This window comes from Bombus vosnesenskii, unplaced genomic scaffold, assembly GCF_011952255.1.
Source record: "Bombus vosnesenskii isolate JDL3184/JDL3185 unplaced genomic scaffold, Bvos_JDL3184-5_v1.1 scf7180000013263, whole genome shotgun sequence".
Classification (NCBI taxonomy): Eukaryota; Metazoa; Arthropoda; class Insecta; order Hymenoptera; family Apidae; genus Bombus; species Bombus vosnesenskii.
This window is the reverse complement of record NW_022882923.1, coordinates 5,855,424-5,869,900: the sequence shown is the minus strand read 5'-3', so window position 1 is coordinate 5,869,900 and position 14,477 is coordinate 5,855,424. Positions and strand designations below refer to the sequence as shown.

Sequence of the window (14,477 nt, the reverse complement as noted above, 5' to 3'; positions counted from 1 at the left end):
CACCAGAAGTAAACGTCGAGGACAAATTACATGTAATGACTGAAGAAACTTAGTTTTAAATTGCTGAGATTACTGTAAATAAGTATTTTTTGTAATTTTAAATGACTTCTAATTTATAATAAGTTTCTGCTACTATAGTGAAGTAGATTATTATTATAAAAATAGGATAAATATTGAGCTAAATATTTTTTAGAATTATTTTTGTACCATAAAATTTATTTCTGCTTAGTGTAAACTTTATGTATGTATACCATGAATTTCTGTCTATCACTATAAGATAAAGTTCCATAATAATTTTATTTAGTAATTGTAAATAATCGATCAATATTTAGCATATAATATTCATGAGATATAATTCAGTATACATACATAAAATAGAAATTAATAGCAATATAATTGTCACAATCTATCTTACCATTCATTTTAATTTTCAATATAAGCCTAGGGTCACATACGAATTTATATTGCACATAAGTAAATATGGTACATTACTATATATTGATTATTTTATTGCTCAATTTTATGAGTAATTTTATTATTTGATGAGCTCGATAATTTTTTTACAATCATTATTAAAAATCGAAAGTAAACTGTCCATCTTTCAATAAAAGACAGCCATAAAGACACTAATTAGAAATTTCGATTAGAAAAATAAAGAATCTCACTATAAATTGATAATTTCGCTATTAATAATTTTTTATTGTATTGTACTTCGATATGTTAACCCTTAACGGTCGATAGTTTATTTTACAATACTCACCTCTAAAACTACAGAATATTGGCTAAACTATAGCATAAATAAATAAATACAAATGGAAACGAAATTCTTTATGTTTCTGTAGTAGAACTGTGCTATGAGTGTGATAAGTATGAGGCTTCTTACAGCCGGGCGCTTCGACCATTAAGGGCGCAAATAATTTTATTATACAGTTATTATTTAAAAAGTACCTGAGAAATAAATATTCATATAATCTTTCATAAATATTGTAAAATCTTATAATTGTATATTTCCCACATTTACTTACTATAATCATTTTTCGATTGTTCATAGAATCACAAATATAATCCTTTCTCTTTTTTCATGTACTTAATTCTTTTTCATATATAGAGATATGAGAATTAAGAAACACTTAGAACAAATTTTGATGATTAATAATAGGAATATGTATAGGAGTATTTATATTATTCTCATTATTAAAATTGAACAATTTTTTTAGTACATAGTATATTTCTAAGCATTGGTAGCACAATAAGCAATAATAAATGAACAAAACTACAGATTTCGTTTGAAAAAATTTACTTTTACTTACCCATAACAGCTTTGGTGTGCCAATTCCTATAGATTCGTTACATATAAATCGTACTTCGGATGTGTAGGAGCCTAATTAATATAATAATAATAATAACATAACTGATTTATAATCGGTATTATTTAACAAAATATACGCTGTATACTTACTATTTACACATTTACTACCATTAGAGTATTGAAGTTTTATAACATCTCTACCATAATCAAAAATTACATTTGCTAGTGTTCCATAACCATTGTTTCCTTCACATACAGCAGAACCATTGCAGCTCTTTTCTCCACCACATATACTTATGCTATATTTTTTCCCTTGTTTGTTCTCCACCTGCAATGATTTATAGTAAAATTTTTAAAAATTAATAACATACAATATTCTATTCTTTCACATAAAAATCATATAAAATATCTTATATTAAAACTAAAAATATGTTTATTTATTTTCATAATTTTGATTTAAATTGACATCGTCTTATTAAATTAATTAAAAAGTAAAATTATTAGATATTAACAAACTTACATAGTATACTTTTTCATTTTTATGTAGCAGAGACAGATCGCACTCATAAGAAAGTAATTGATCGTGTATAATGCAAGGAGAAGTCCAATTTCCCATTGCAGCTCCACATGTTATACTTGTTTTCCACTCAAAAATGTAAGTGCAGTCTTCATATCTTTTAAATTCCGGAAATCCCTTGAAAAGTCAATCATAAATACATAACTATAATACTTCTTAAAATCACAAAATTTTGTAAACAAATATCGGTTAATTACCTTGCCATTATTATAACACGGAAATGTAAAATTTGAAGAAATTAATCTTTTTGGATTTTCGGGGCAAGGAGATCCATCCACGTAACGTAACACAGTTTCATGGTTTTTATACAATATAGGATTTTCTTTTGGAAATCCTAAACTCTACCAACAAATATAAATATTTTCTTGTAATTTTTAATTTAAAAAATAATATAAATTTAACGAAGTTTACAATGATTACTTACGATTTCGTCTACATATTCATTACGTGAATTTAATGAAGCTTTGCAAACCGCACTGCCATGTACACATGTTAAACCTGATATAGGAATTAATGGCCTGCATATGTTTATATGAAACTCAGTTTTATTTACTTTTACAATATAGTTATTGGCAGATTTTATCAATGAACTTAAATTTATTTCGTCATCTTCTGTCGTGCATTTCACCTATAAGATATAAATTTTTGTCTTTAATGATCTAAAAATATATACATATATATTTAGAAAACTGATAATAATAATAAGAGAAAAAGATTAATATATAAACAATTGTCTAACCCTTTTTTCACAGACTAAATTAGTATTCCAATGTATAATCAATTGACAAGCATTTTGTTCCATAATAAGTGGTTTATCTGGAGATCCTTCTGCTCCACATACAAATGCAATAATTGTATAACGTTGTAATCCATTCTCGCATATGTCTCCATCTGTATAATTTAAATATGGTCCACCCTCTTCCCAGATTAAATTTGTATTAGCCTTTCCCATAGATATACTAGTCTGAGTAAGACAAACTCCTAGAAATGAAAGTAAAAATACACATAATCTAATAACAAATTAGGGAAATAAAGTAGTAGTATAATCATGTTTAAAAACCGAATGATACTAGGATATGAAATAATGTAAATAACCTGTTCCTGCCACACATGAATTATTCACAGGTGATCCACATACACCAAATTTATATTCTATGCCATTTTTTGATATTGTATAAGAATTTTTATTCATTAAAGATCGTAGATCATACCTGCAATAAAATATTTGTTACAAACTTCTTCAATACTATATTAATTAGTAGCATAAAAGTATTTAGTCTAATCTTACGTAAAATTTGTAAGAGGATTATTCACTGTACAATTGCCAGCAGTGGCTATACTACGATTACGTAAAGATTCTACACTACAAGCTGCTGCAGTTCTCCACATTATTTGATAGTGACACTCTTCACTTCCACCGATATATTCTGGATCTGTATTCTAACTCATACAAAATAAGGGCTTATAAAAATAAGTAACTATTGAATTAGTAAATAAAATATATTATAATATTTACCATAGCTTCGAAATCACATTTAAAAGTGATAGAAGTCTTAATATGTGGTACTGAAATACTTCTCACTTTACACAGATCTCCATCCTGATATTCAAGTTTAAGTTCTCCAGAATCTGTTACAAAGGGTGGGTTTTGAATATCACCCAAATTCACATATCTGTAACAAAATTTTATTAGTATCCATAACATATGTATAATATCAATGTGTTGTATGTAACAAATTACACATAATTATATATCTTTTAAATAAAAATACCCATACTCATTGAATGAAGAATTCTGTAAACAAGCTCCAGAATGCGATTGACACATGGCTTTGTATTCAAATATTACAGAATGACAAATATTTAATATAATTTTTGGTGATTTATCTATTGCAACAAAATAATTGTCTGAATATTTCGTTAAAGGTGATAAATCATAATGCAATCCTTTATCTGTTACTGTACAATTTCCTATGATTCGAGGCCCACAAGCAAGAACACTTTTCCATATCATATATATGTTACACCCTTCTAATGTCTAAAATATTAATAATGAAATTGAAATTCACTTATTTTATAATATTATATAATAAAAATGCCATTAAAAATTTGACAAAAATATTATATGCATAAATCATACATGAGAAAATGGTTCCGGAAGAGAATTGTTTTCAGCTTTATAATCACATTTCATAAAAATATTTACAGTATATTTAGTATCAGATGTACAGTTATCACCTGTGAATACAAACATTATTCTTCCATTTGTTATATTTACCACTGGAGGCATTTTTCCTGTAATAACAAAGTAAAATTATTTTATCATATAAAAATTACATTTATTTTAATATTTTAAATATATGTATATAAAAGAGCAGAACCTATTCCTTTTTCTTTTTTGTTTTTCACTAAACAAATTCCATACCCATCTTCTCCATTGCATTTTTGTTTCAGTGCAGAACATAATTGTAAACGTACAGTTACATTTAAACGTTCGTCATTTACAATAGCATCCTTTGTAGGACTTATAAGACTGGTAAAGTTGTAAGTGAAAACACTAAAAACAGGTTCACGAAATATGCAAATATTGTCATTCACTACAGGTGTATCCTGTGTGAAAGAAGAAATTATTTTTTCATAGTTCTTATATTCGTATCAATTTATATTTAATTGCTTCATAAAATTTAAATTAAATAAACAATTTAAAACAAATGTACGATTCAATATACATAGAAATATATATATTTTACCATTTTATTATTTAATATTACTATTTAATGTTAATATTATGAAAAACATATTTAATACGTACAGCAAAAACAGTAACAACTGCAAAATAGTAAAAGAATAGTAGATTGTTTAACTTGTACATTTCTTTTCCTTGTTCACTATATCACTTCGTAGATTAATCACATTGTAAATATTTAACGTATTAACATGCATAACAATATCGTTCGCTGTTGAACGTTGTTGAAAAATAAATGATTATCGTTCAATGACAAATGCAAAAAAATGTTTAAATCGCTTTATCGTACTAATGAATCAACGTTTATTTTAGGTTGGATATCTCTGACCATTGAGCGAATGACAATTGAAAAACCTTCTTAACTGTGGGTAAAAAAGATAGATCCACATTCCTAGCACAAATTTTGATTATTTATTAACCGATCAATAATTTTAAAACTTTTTAAAATTATTTTTTAATATATGTTTTGTTAATATCATGTCATAATTATTAAAAAAAAACATTTAGTGATAATTTTGATCTCCAATAACAACTGCAAATTTTATGAACAAAATTTTATATGTTTAAAATTTTAACTAAGTCATTTATATGACATTATAATTAAGATACTAATTGTAGTTTATTCTGCATTATTTTATAATAATAAGAATACTGTGATACATGGAAGCTAACAATACTTAATTTTTTAATTATTTACTAGTTACATTCGTAGGAATGAATACTAACACATCTCAATTTTCCTCATATAACTTCATATGTGTAGTCTATAAACATAAGTCCATCGATATTGTCGTCTAGAATTTGTTAGATTTTTTTTGTTTTTCAAACAAAAAATGGAACGTCTCCAAATACAAGAAGCATTTACTACATTAAAACCACTTTGTGATTCTTTAATGAAAAATCCAGATGCAAAAAGTGCTCGCAATATTGCTAATGCTTTACCAAATATTTCAAACAAAGTTACTCAAAATTTGTTTGAATATATTTTATTTCCCTTTATTATTCATCTACCAAATAACACATTAAGGTACATTATTTTATATTTTATAATGTAGAAATCAATGCAAATATGTAATTAGTTGATCACGTATATTATTTATAAATTTAAGAAAAATATAATTCTTTAATTATGAAAGTTATAATCTATTCTAATAAATTATAGATATTATCGATGATTTAAAATAATTTCTAATGTAATATATATATATAGTAATTCAATTTATATTTTATTTAGTGCTATAAGTATAATTGAATGTTCATAATTCTATAGTAAAACTATAAAAGAGGAGTTAGTCAAGACAACGCAGGCAATAATATCAAGAACAAAAATATCAAAAGTAAAATACTTTTGTGAACTATATTCATGCCTTTTAATACAAATTTATGACAAATCGCAACAAAGTATGGGTAAGTATAATATTCACCTAAATATATTTTATAGATTGATTGTCCATCTCATATAGTACTAAGATTTTATTTTGTAAGAAGTATTTTAACAGATAATTTTAATTTATATTAAATATATATTATTATATATTATCTATATGCGATTTTTGTAGTGATCGTGGGACATGAAGAACTCAAAGAAGCAGTACTTTCATGCATTAAAACTTTGATACATTCTTGTTTCACAGATGTTTTAGAAATCATATATACTAGAGAGAATGCTTCTAAAATAGGACAAGGAATATTGTTGTCAATGACAATAGGAAGGTTTGAAAAATCTGGTTCCCTGAGGTAGATATATGAAAAATTATTAAATCATTTCTTCTCAATAAATTTATAAATATATGATTATAGTTTTTAAACTTTTAGAATAAATGCTGTTGAAACAGTAATGGCATTATGTCAAGTTGATGACGAATCAAATAGATTTGATACAATATTGCAAGATCAAGTAGCTGATATTATTATGTTATTTTTACCTGGTATTGTCAGTGGTTTACAGGAAATAGCTATGGGAAGTGAAACACAAGGACATAAACTTACAATGGTAATACAAAATAGATTCTAAATTTTGAATTTTGATTATATTGTTCATGATTTTATTTACACTTTATATGAATTAAATTTTAGATAGCACTAAGAGCTTGGGGCAGAGTATTAACTCTCGTAATGAAAGATAAAGAAACATACCAAGAAGATGACATACCATCCTTGAGTGATTTAATCAAAATAAATAATGAGAATATTAATCCATCAGAAAGCTTCCCAAATGTGAAAAATCAAAGTGAATTAGAGAAACATCTTAAAAGTGCAACAAGAAATAAAGAATGGTTTAGTGCTTGTGCAACTAAACTTAATGTACTTATCCAACAATTATATACATTAACAAGACATTCTCATTATAAAGTTAGGGAAGAATTAATTGAAAATATTCATTTATTGCTTACATTATGCCCCAGGTAATACTTTATTTCCATTTTGTTTTTTAAACATTTTATAAACAGATATTGCATATATTTTTTTGAACAGGAACATGAAACCAAATATTATGTTACTAATAGAATATTTAATATCTCTATCGGAGGATGAATTTCCAGTAGTACGAGATAAAGCTGAAGAAGTACTAACTGCAGTTAACATAAATTTCATGCGAGATAAAAATATGAGATCCTTAGTGGAATTGTTAGAAGAAAACTTCTATGATCTGCTTACAAAATTACCTAGGATTATCAGGAAGTCTGGTACGTTTTTGCACATTTTCTTTTCACACTCTTTGTCGAAGTGTATTATAATAAGAATTACAATATTTAGACATAATATAACATTTTCTTAAAAATATTTAATTGTCGAAATAAACAACGTATCTTTATTTTTTAGATGATAATGATCAGTTATCATGCTTAAATCAAATTGCTGGTTACTTAAAGCTTCTTGGAGAACAAAGGTTGCCTCGTGTTATGATGTCTGCACCTCACGTTAACAGACTAATATTGGCTTTGGTATATGTATCTGAAATAGATTGCAGTAATATTTCTCTTTTGCAAGCAATAAATGTTAAGGATCTTGATGATCCAGCATACTCATATGGAACACATTTGTGGAGACGATTTAAATTCATCCAAACTAATGAATGTGAAGCGAAAGTTATTACAATATGTAAATATTTAGGTGAATTTGGAGATCTTCAAATTGTAGTAGATACTATTTTTGGTCTCATGTTCAATGCACCACAACATAGAAAAGAGTTAATCTTATTACTAAACTGGATAATATATGGTATGTTAAATAATTTTCTGTTTTAAAATAATGTAACATATATTATTTATTGTTAAATATTTTAGTACCTATTAAGGATTTATCAATTTTACCAATTTATGAGGAAATTGTTGAATTTTACATAAATCCTGAATTTTGGTATCCACCAATTGAAACGAATAAAGATATACCTTTACGAGTTGCACAAGGCAATGTAGTACAATGTTGCTTATTATTAGAAGGTTTGGGATTAATAGCTACAAATTTGAAACGCAATTATGATAGACTTCTTCTTAAAACATTATATATTATTATAGAAAGAGCAGGTGATTATTTATTTTTCTAATGGATAACAAAGAAATCACAAAATAACAGATAAGCATTATATACATACTTTTAGGTAGTGGACATAGCCTAATCAGTTTTGTTGGTACTCAAACTCTTGAACAAATTGCAAAATCTCAAGAACATAATACAGTAGGAGATCTTTTACGTGCAAATGTCGACTATTTTTCATATCATGTTAGTATTAAATTACGTAGAGTAGAACGCAATCCTAATGTACTCGATGTTGTTGGAGTTGTCATGAAATATAGCACAATGGATGTGTTACCCTGTTTGAAAAATATTGTCGAGGATGTGCTACTGCAGTTAAATAGTAGTTTTCAAAAAAGAAATTCTTATGCTTTCTTAAAAGTTTTTTACACTTTTACAATATGTATAAAAAATTTAGTAAACTCTAAACAAGTGTCAACAGTACACGGACAGAGTGTAGATACCAAAACTGAATCTTCGAAAATTATTCAATCTTTATCAGAGTATTATGAAGCAAAAAAAGTTGACGAATATATAGATAACATGGAACAATCCTGTGAAATTAAAGAGGAAGAGGAGGAAGAAAAAGTAGAAGTAGAAATGAATGAAGAAGAGAATGAATATCAAGCAGATTCTATAGAACAAGAAGGTATATATATATTATATTAAAATCGATAATAAGAAGAAATTACTATAAATAAAAATATGACAAATAAAAATTGCAGAAAAAGAAAAAAATCCACCACCTTACATTAAAATGATTGAAGATGTAATGAAGCATTGTTTACATTTTTTACCATCTAAAGAAATACAAAAGTCACTGATTGCAATGTCAACCTTACAAGAGGGTCTTGAGGTTTTGGCAAATTGGGAAAATCAACTATTACCCATTGTGCACTTACTTTGGCATCCACTAGTAGATAGATTTCATGATGGAAATGTATTACTAATCAATCGAGCATGGCAATTATTAAATACGCTCGCTGATGTTTCAAAAGATTTTATACGATCTAGAACGCTTAAGTATGTGTTTTATAATTTATATTTTGTATGTAATATAATTACATTTACAATTACTATAATTATTTTTAGGCAAGTATTACCTGCACTTTCAAAATTTCTAAGCAATTCCTCTAAAGAAAGCTATAACAAGAGCTCTGAAAGTATCTATAAGTTTACTCAAACTTATAAATTGCAAAAAGAACTACTTTCTACCTTAGGGCAGATAACAAAAAATTTATGTCTTCACGAACGAGAAACATTCAGTGTTTTAAGTATTGCAGAGCCATATCTTAACAAACATCAAAATCCCCTATTACAAGTAAAATTTTGATGTTAAGAAGATTTTTACATATAAATTCATTTTTTTTACTTTGATTGTATAACTAATTATTTTATATTCATAGGTATGTTGTGTACAGTTGTATAAGGATATTGCGGATTATAATAGTGATATCGTTTGGGTGAAATGTCTTAGCATATTTAATTCTAAAATAAAAAAAATCGTTCCGGATGCAACATTTGATATTAAAGATTTGATGGTAATAAAATAATATGGAGATATCTGTATTTTTTCTTACACAATGAAACGACATAATTATAATTATCAAATAAACTTTTACTATCTTTTAGATTGCCGAAAATATTTCAACAAATGAATACTTCAAAAATGTACATATTATTATGAAATACATCCAAGATAAGACCTCTGATCTTTAAGTATGATGAAAGTAAAAATATATATATTTTAAGATTGATAAAATGAAACATCAACGAACTATAGCAATATTTAAATATCTCGTACAAAGTGTAAATTTGTATTATAATAAATATAATTATAGATTTTTATATATGTATTTCTTTATATACTTCATTCATAGCTTTGCTATCTAAGAATTAAAATAAATAAATGAAACTCCCATAATCTTTCAAATTTGTATTTATATACAATCAATATTTATATATATATTTTTAGTTATATTTTCTGATGACACTTCTACTGTATAAACACCGTGTTTACACCTTCTTCCCCCAACGAGATTATAAGGATGAGGTCTATAGGGCCCATCTTTTGTTACACATGATACTGTAATTTTAGCTCGACCTCTGTATCTAATTATCTGTAATAAATATTTTTTATCATATACCATATTCTTTTCAAATATATTATATTTTCCATCCTTATTAGTTACTCTTATACTAGGAAATGTTTTCTTTTCTGATGTACTGTTTACACCGTGTATAGGAGCATTCGATTTGTGTTCACATTTATAACGAAAGCGCGAGCAATTACTAGCAGGTTGTTCTATTATTTCAACATATGGCGATGACCTTATAATATCTATTTTCATTGACAATTGACCTTTCCACTAGACTATACTATACAAACGCACGATCAGTAATTTGAATAATTTCATCTGTATCAAAAATTGTTTGATCTTTGCTTTAGGTACCAAAAATTGTTAAGCTTTCTTTTTGTTATCTTGCAGTTTTCGACTTGTAGAATTCGCAAATGTAAGTTTTAAAGCTAGGAATTTACTGGTTCACGATCGTAGATCGATATACTTGCGATATACTTGCGAGCCACGTCTGCACTTAGGCATGTGCGAGAACCCAAATGTGCCGAAGCGTCGGGTATTTGGAAACCCAGGATATCTGATCGCGACCGGTTCGACCCAGAAGAAATCGCGTAGACTGAGCTAAGTACCCGATACGTACATACGACCAGCATTTGGAGTATCTAATAAGATATGGTGATATTGCCTTTTTCGTCTTATTACTTCTACATTCTTCAAATTAAAACTGACTTTTTCGCCTTTAAGATCACCAACAAGTTCGTGCGACTCAGCACTTATTCAATCATAATCATCACTGCAATATCAATCAACAAGCAGTCATATCGTACAACAATAATCAATGAGAAAGTATGGAAATAACAATTTCCATATATGGACGACGTATTATAAGTACAGCTACATGAATAATTAATGTTATATAGAGTAATACCAAATTATAAGAAAGGATTTCAATCGTTGCACAATGCTGGTAATGTAAATATTCGTATTTTGTATTCATTATTACTTCTATTGATGTAATAATATATAATTATATATAAAACATCCTAAATATACGATAATATATAATACATCATTGTACTACTGTTTTGAAATAATAATTTATATAGCAGGTGGAGTGAAAGAGGTAGGGTGGCACAAGCATTTTAGTTTAGCATGGACAGTTGACTTGAGCCTCAATCAATTTGATTCAGCAAAATTCGCCGATTTTGAAACTGCTCTTTCTGATTTATCCAGTGGATAATCCATTTCGGATTCTGAATAAGAATAATGAATAAGAATGAATAAGAAATTAATCTGTTAAACCTAGTTGAAAACACCTAAATACCTTGATATTGAAGCGATCCTATTTTATTAGATGCTCAAAATGCTATAATTCTGCATAAAATTCACACGTACGAACCACGTTCTATCGAGTTTGACCACAAACCTATGCCATATTTATTTTTTCTTCCTTGTTATAATGATACATTTTATTACTAAATTAATAAACGTTAAGTAGTAAACATTAGTAAACTTTCGTAAACTTCTGTAAACTTAGTAAACGTTCCGTAAACAATACTTGCTGATTGATCAAACCATACTGGTATTACACTGTGTGAATTTTACGCAAGTGAAAACCTTTAATTTTTAGCTATTTCTCATTTTCTACAATTTAGTAATAATAGAGAAACAGAGGTGACAGACATAATGACAGTATAAGGAAAGTACGAACAGTAGTAACAGTAGTAACAGTAGTAGTATTTAAATAATCGATTCCGACAACTTTATACATCAAAACGTGATGTAAATATTGATGAATCACTTGTGAAATCATGAATCACGTTTGAGTTTTATCTAGTTTAGAAATTATCAAGAAATTTGTTCTCTTTTTTCTCTTAATTTCACTGCTAGTTATTGAAAAAGATATTTTTCAATTTTTGAACAACGAATTTTTTGCAGCGAATAACTTTCTTTTTCTTTCCGCGTGTTAAAACATAAAACTGAAGACAATAAGGCTTGAAGGATTGAGATATTTCCGAAATCCATCTGGTAAACAGAAAATCTACTTTTCCAATGACCATCTCTAATAAATCCTATATGAAGTTTAAAGATTGTGCAAAATGGGATCGCGTATTGTTTAAATACATCTAGTGCACAGCCTGTTCGCTTCCTCAATACCATGCCCTTGCTTTCAAAAAGAACCTCTCAAATTTTATAACTGTACCTGAATAATTCCGAATTATACAAAGAAGATGAAAGAATTGGGTAAGAGTATCGTAAATTTTCTTTTCACAGTGAACTCTCCATCACTACATTGCCATGTTGTAGACATTTTGAAGCAAGAAGCTAGAACAGTTTTGGAAGAACAGAATCATTCCGACAGTCGACGAAGAACTTTCAAAGAACTGAGAATATTAAGTTAGAGTGTTGTTTGATTGTATTTTGTGTGCAATGCGCGTAATGAGTGTTATATGCAGTGTAGCAATGTTTATATTGTAGCTATATTTATTACAAAATGTATACATTTAAAGAATGTATGCATCTCTGTTACAGTGCGGCAGACGCAAAAACGCGACGTTTATGCGCCGAAAAATATCCCAATAGAACTATACCCAGCGCAAAGATATTCTGTAACATAGACCAACTATTGTAGGGTACCGGTACACATTAAAATCTGCGGAATCTGGCGGATAACCCAGATGTGAGAGATAGGATGCTGCACCGTATTTGCTTGGGAAAATCGCAGTACGTGTGTGATTTTGCTGTGGACACTCGCGGACAGGACAATCGCGGTTTACGTCTCTCAATACCATGGCCTTCTTCTTTACGATTTGTACAAAGTAAGCTACCCGTATATTATATGGATTAAGGATTACTGTGCGCCTCGCTTAGGTCGACTTCCTTTCGTTCGTGTAAGGAGGTTTGCTTGCGTGCAGAGGTATTTTGACCAATTTTTAATTGTTAATAACTAAAAAACAAAGCCGGAAACGTAATTTTTTTATTTTTGATTTTCGTCTTATTTCGACTTCAAGAATCACCCCTTAAATTTCCTAACACCTGTAGCCAAGCACCCTGTATATAAGAATGGAAGTGTGGCCGCAATTGACAACCGATAAATTTTGTCCTTCAAGATGTACATATTTTATTAAAGGAGCAGGAAGCAGAAACATCAATGGAAGATATGATTGAAACGAAATTCATACGAAACGTATGGTAAACCTTGAATAAACAAAAGAATAAATACACGAGAAGATAAAGACAAGTAGAGACATAAGAGTGTTTGCTATAAACACACTTCTGTAAGATTGAAGCGAAATCAATGTGAAACGTATCGTGAAAACGAAATAAAAGAAAAAAATAAACAGACGAGAGGACGAAGGACAAGCAGAGACATAACAGTGTTCACTATAAACACGCTTCTATAAGGTGGAAGCAAAATCAGCGTGAAACGTATCGCAGAAACGAAATAAACGGAAGAACAAGTACGCGAGAAGGTGAAAGACGAGCAAAATAATGTTTACTATAAACATGGTTCTGTAAGAAACAACTATTATACTTCGATAAGGGGGTAAACAATATAACGAGTACAGTCGTAATACATAGATTTTAAATAATCGACTACGGTAATTCACATTTATGCCTGCGACGTGAAATCAAATTTATCCATTTACTTATTTACTTACTTTTCATTTACTTTCTTATTTAATATTCGAATGGTGTCAAAATGTAGCAGTGATACTAGTACGTTTGAGATTGACTTAGATCTCCGCTGGTATCTGCTAGAAAGCAAAGTAGAAGTACATACTTACATAGTACATGACAGAACATTCGTAATTTCATTGCTCATTTTAAAAATTTACTCCCAGGACAGAACAGATATAAAGGGGGTTACTACTCTCTATGAACAATCGTCACGCATTGCTATCTATATTGCTTATGTGACATTCTAAATTGGCAAACGAAAGAAATATGAATCTCATTGGTTTTAACGGAAGAAGCCAACCTACTGCACAAAGATGGAAAAAAGTCCTTTGGAAGGAATGCTCACTTCATTGCTTATTTTTGACACTCAACACAATTGTGAAGTTAAGTACGCATATTGATAGAAAGTATCACATATACGAACAGAACAATGTAGCATTGTGTGACGGTGAGCGATAGAGAGCAGTACCTCCCGCGCCAATCCGCAAGATTTTTTCCATCTCTATGTTATACTCGGACACAACCATATAGTTGGACCACATCTATTTTTATTATTGGATGAATATAGCA

General features: G+C 28.4%; 3 protein-coding genes across 5 annotated transcripts in view; 1 reads left to right on the top strand and 2 right to left on the bottom strand.

The window, feature by feature from the left end:
- The window catches only part of LOC117233256 (cation-independent mannose-6-phosphate receptor), a 33,919-nt gene extending 28,845 nt beyond the window's left edge, over positions 1–5,074 (bottom strand). The window contains exons 1-14 of one of the 2 annotated variants that reach the window (XM_033493393.1): positions 4,699–5,074; positions 4,268–4,496; positions 4,027–4,181; positions 3,665–3,924; positions 3,403–3,559; positions 3,175–3,326; positions 2,982–3,097; positions 2,626–2,867; positions 2,311–2,514; positions 2,084–2,227; positions 1,830–2,003; positions 1,460–1,637; positions 1,311–1,381; positions 1,070–1,093 (exon numbers count right to left, since the gene is read on the bottom strand). In XM_033493393.1, coding sequence (XP_033349284.1) covers positions 1,088–1,093; positions 1,311–1,381; positions 1,460–1,637; positions 1,830–2,003; positions 2,084–2,227; positions 2,311–2,514; positions 2,626–2,867; positions 2,982–3,097; positions 3,175–3,326; positions 3,403–3,559; positions 3,665–3,924; positions 4,027–4,181; positions 4,268–4,496; positions 4,699–4,758 — 2,148 coding nt within the window. In that variant the 5' untranslated portion in view covers positions 4,759–5,074 and the 3' untranslated portion in view covers positions 1,070–1,087. Of the gene's footprint in view, positions 1–1,069; positions 1,094–1,310; positions 1,382–1,459; positions 1,638–1,829; positions 2,004–2,083; positions 2,228–2,310; positions 2,515–2,625; positions 2,868–2,981; positions 3,098–3,174; positions 3,327–3,402; positions 3,560–3,664; positions 3,925–4,026; positions 4,182–4,267; positions 4,497–4,698 lie in introns of those variants that run through there. The other variant, XM_033493384.1, reaches the window with a different exon arrangement.
- A 391-nt stretch (positions 5,075–5,465) lies between these two features.
- LOC117233227 (TELO2-interacting protein 1 homolog) lies at positions 5,466–9,970 on the top strand. Of its 2 annotated transcripts, none has more exons than XM_033493351.1 (13): positions 5,466–5,659; positions 5,903–6,039; positions 6,192–6,369; positions 6,448–6,625; positions 6,709–7,037; positions 7,108–7,319; positions 7,456–7,854; positions 7,920–8,159; positions 8,234–8,797; positions 8,874–9,171; positions 9,241–9,469; positions 9,555–9,689; positions 9,781–9,970. In XM_033493351.1, the coding sequence occupies exons 1-13, from the start codon at positions 5,466–5,468 to the stop codon at positions 9,865–9,867; spliced, it is 3,180 nt and encodes a 1,059-aa protein (XP_033349242.1). In that variant the 3' UTR covers positions 9,868–9,970. The 2 variants fall into 2 exon arrangements, with proteins under 2 accessions (XP_033349242.1, XP_033349251.1); XM_033493360.1 differs by having other exon boundaries at positions 5,518–5,659; positions 5,867–6,039; positions 9,781–9,867.
- Positions 9,971–9,995: 25 nt separating this feature from the next.
- On the bottom strand, positions 9,996–10,905 carry LOC117233283 (embryonic polarity protein dorsal-like). Its single transcript, XM_033493445.1, has 2 exons — positions 10,341–10,905; positions 9,996–10,268 (listed from the first exon to the last, which is right to left on the bottom strand). The coding sequence occupies exons 1-2, from the start codon at positions 10,497–10,499 to the stop codon at positions 10,089–10,091; spliced, it is 339 nt and encodes a 112-aa protein (XP_033349336.1). The 5' UTR covers positions 10,500–10,905; the 3' UTR covers positions 9,996–10,088.
- Positions 10,906–14,477: the final 3,572 nt, after the last annotated feature.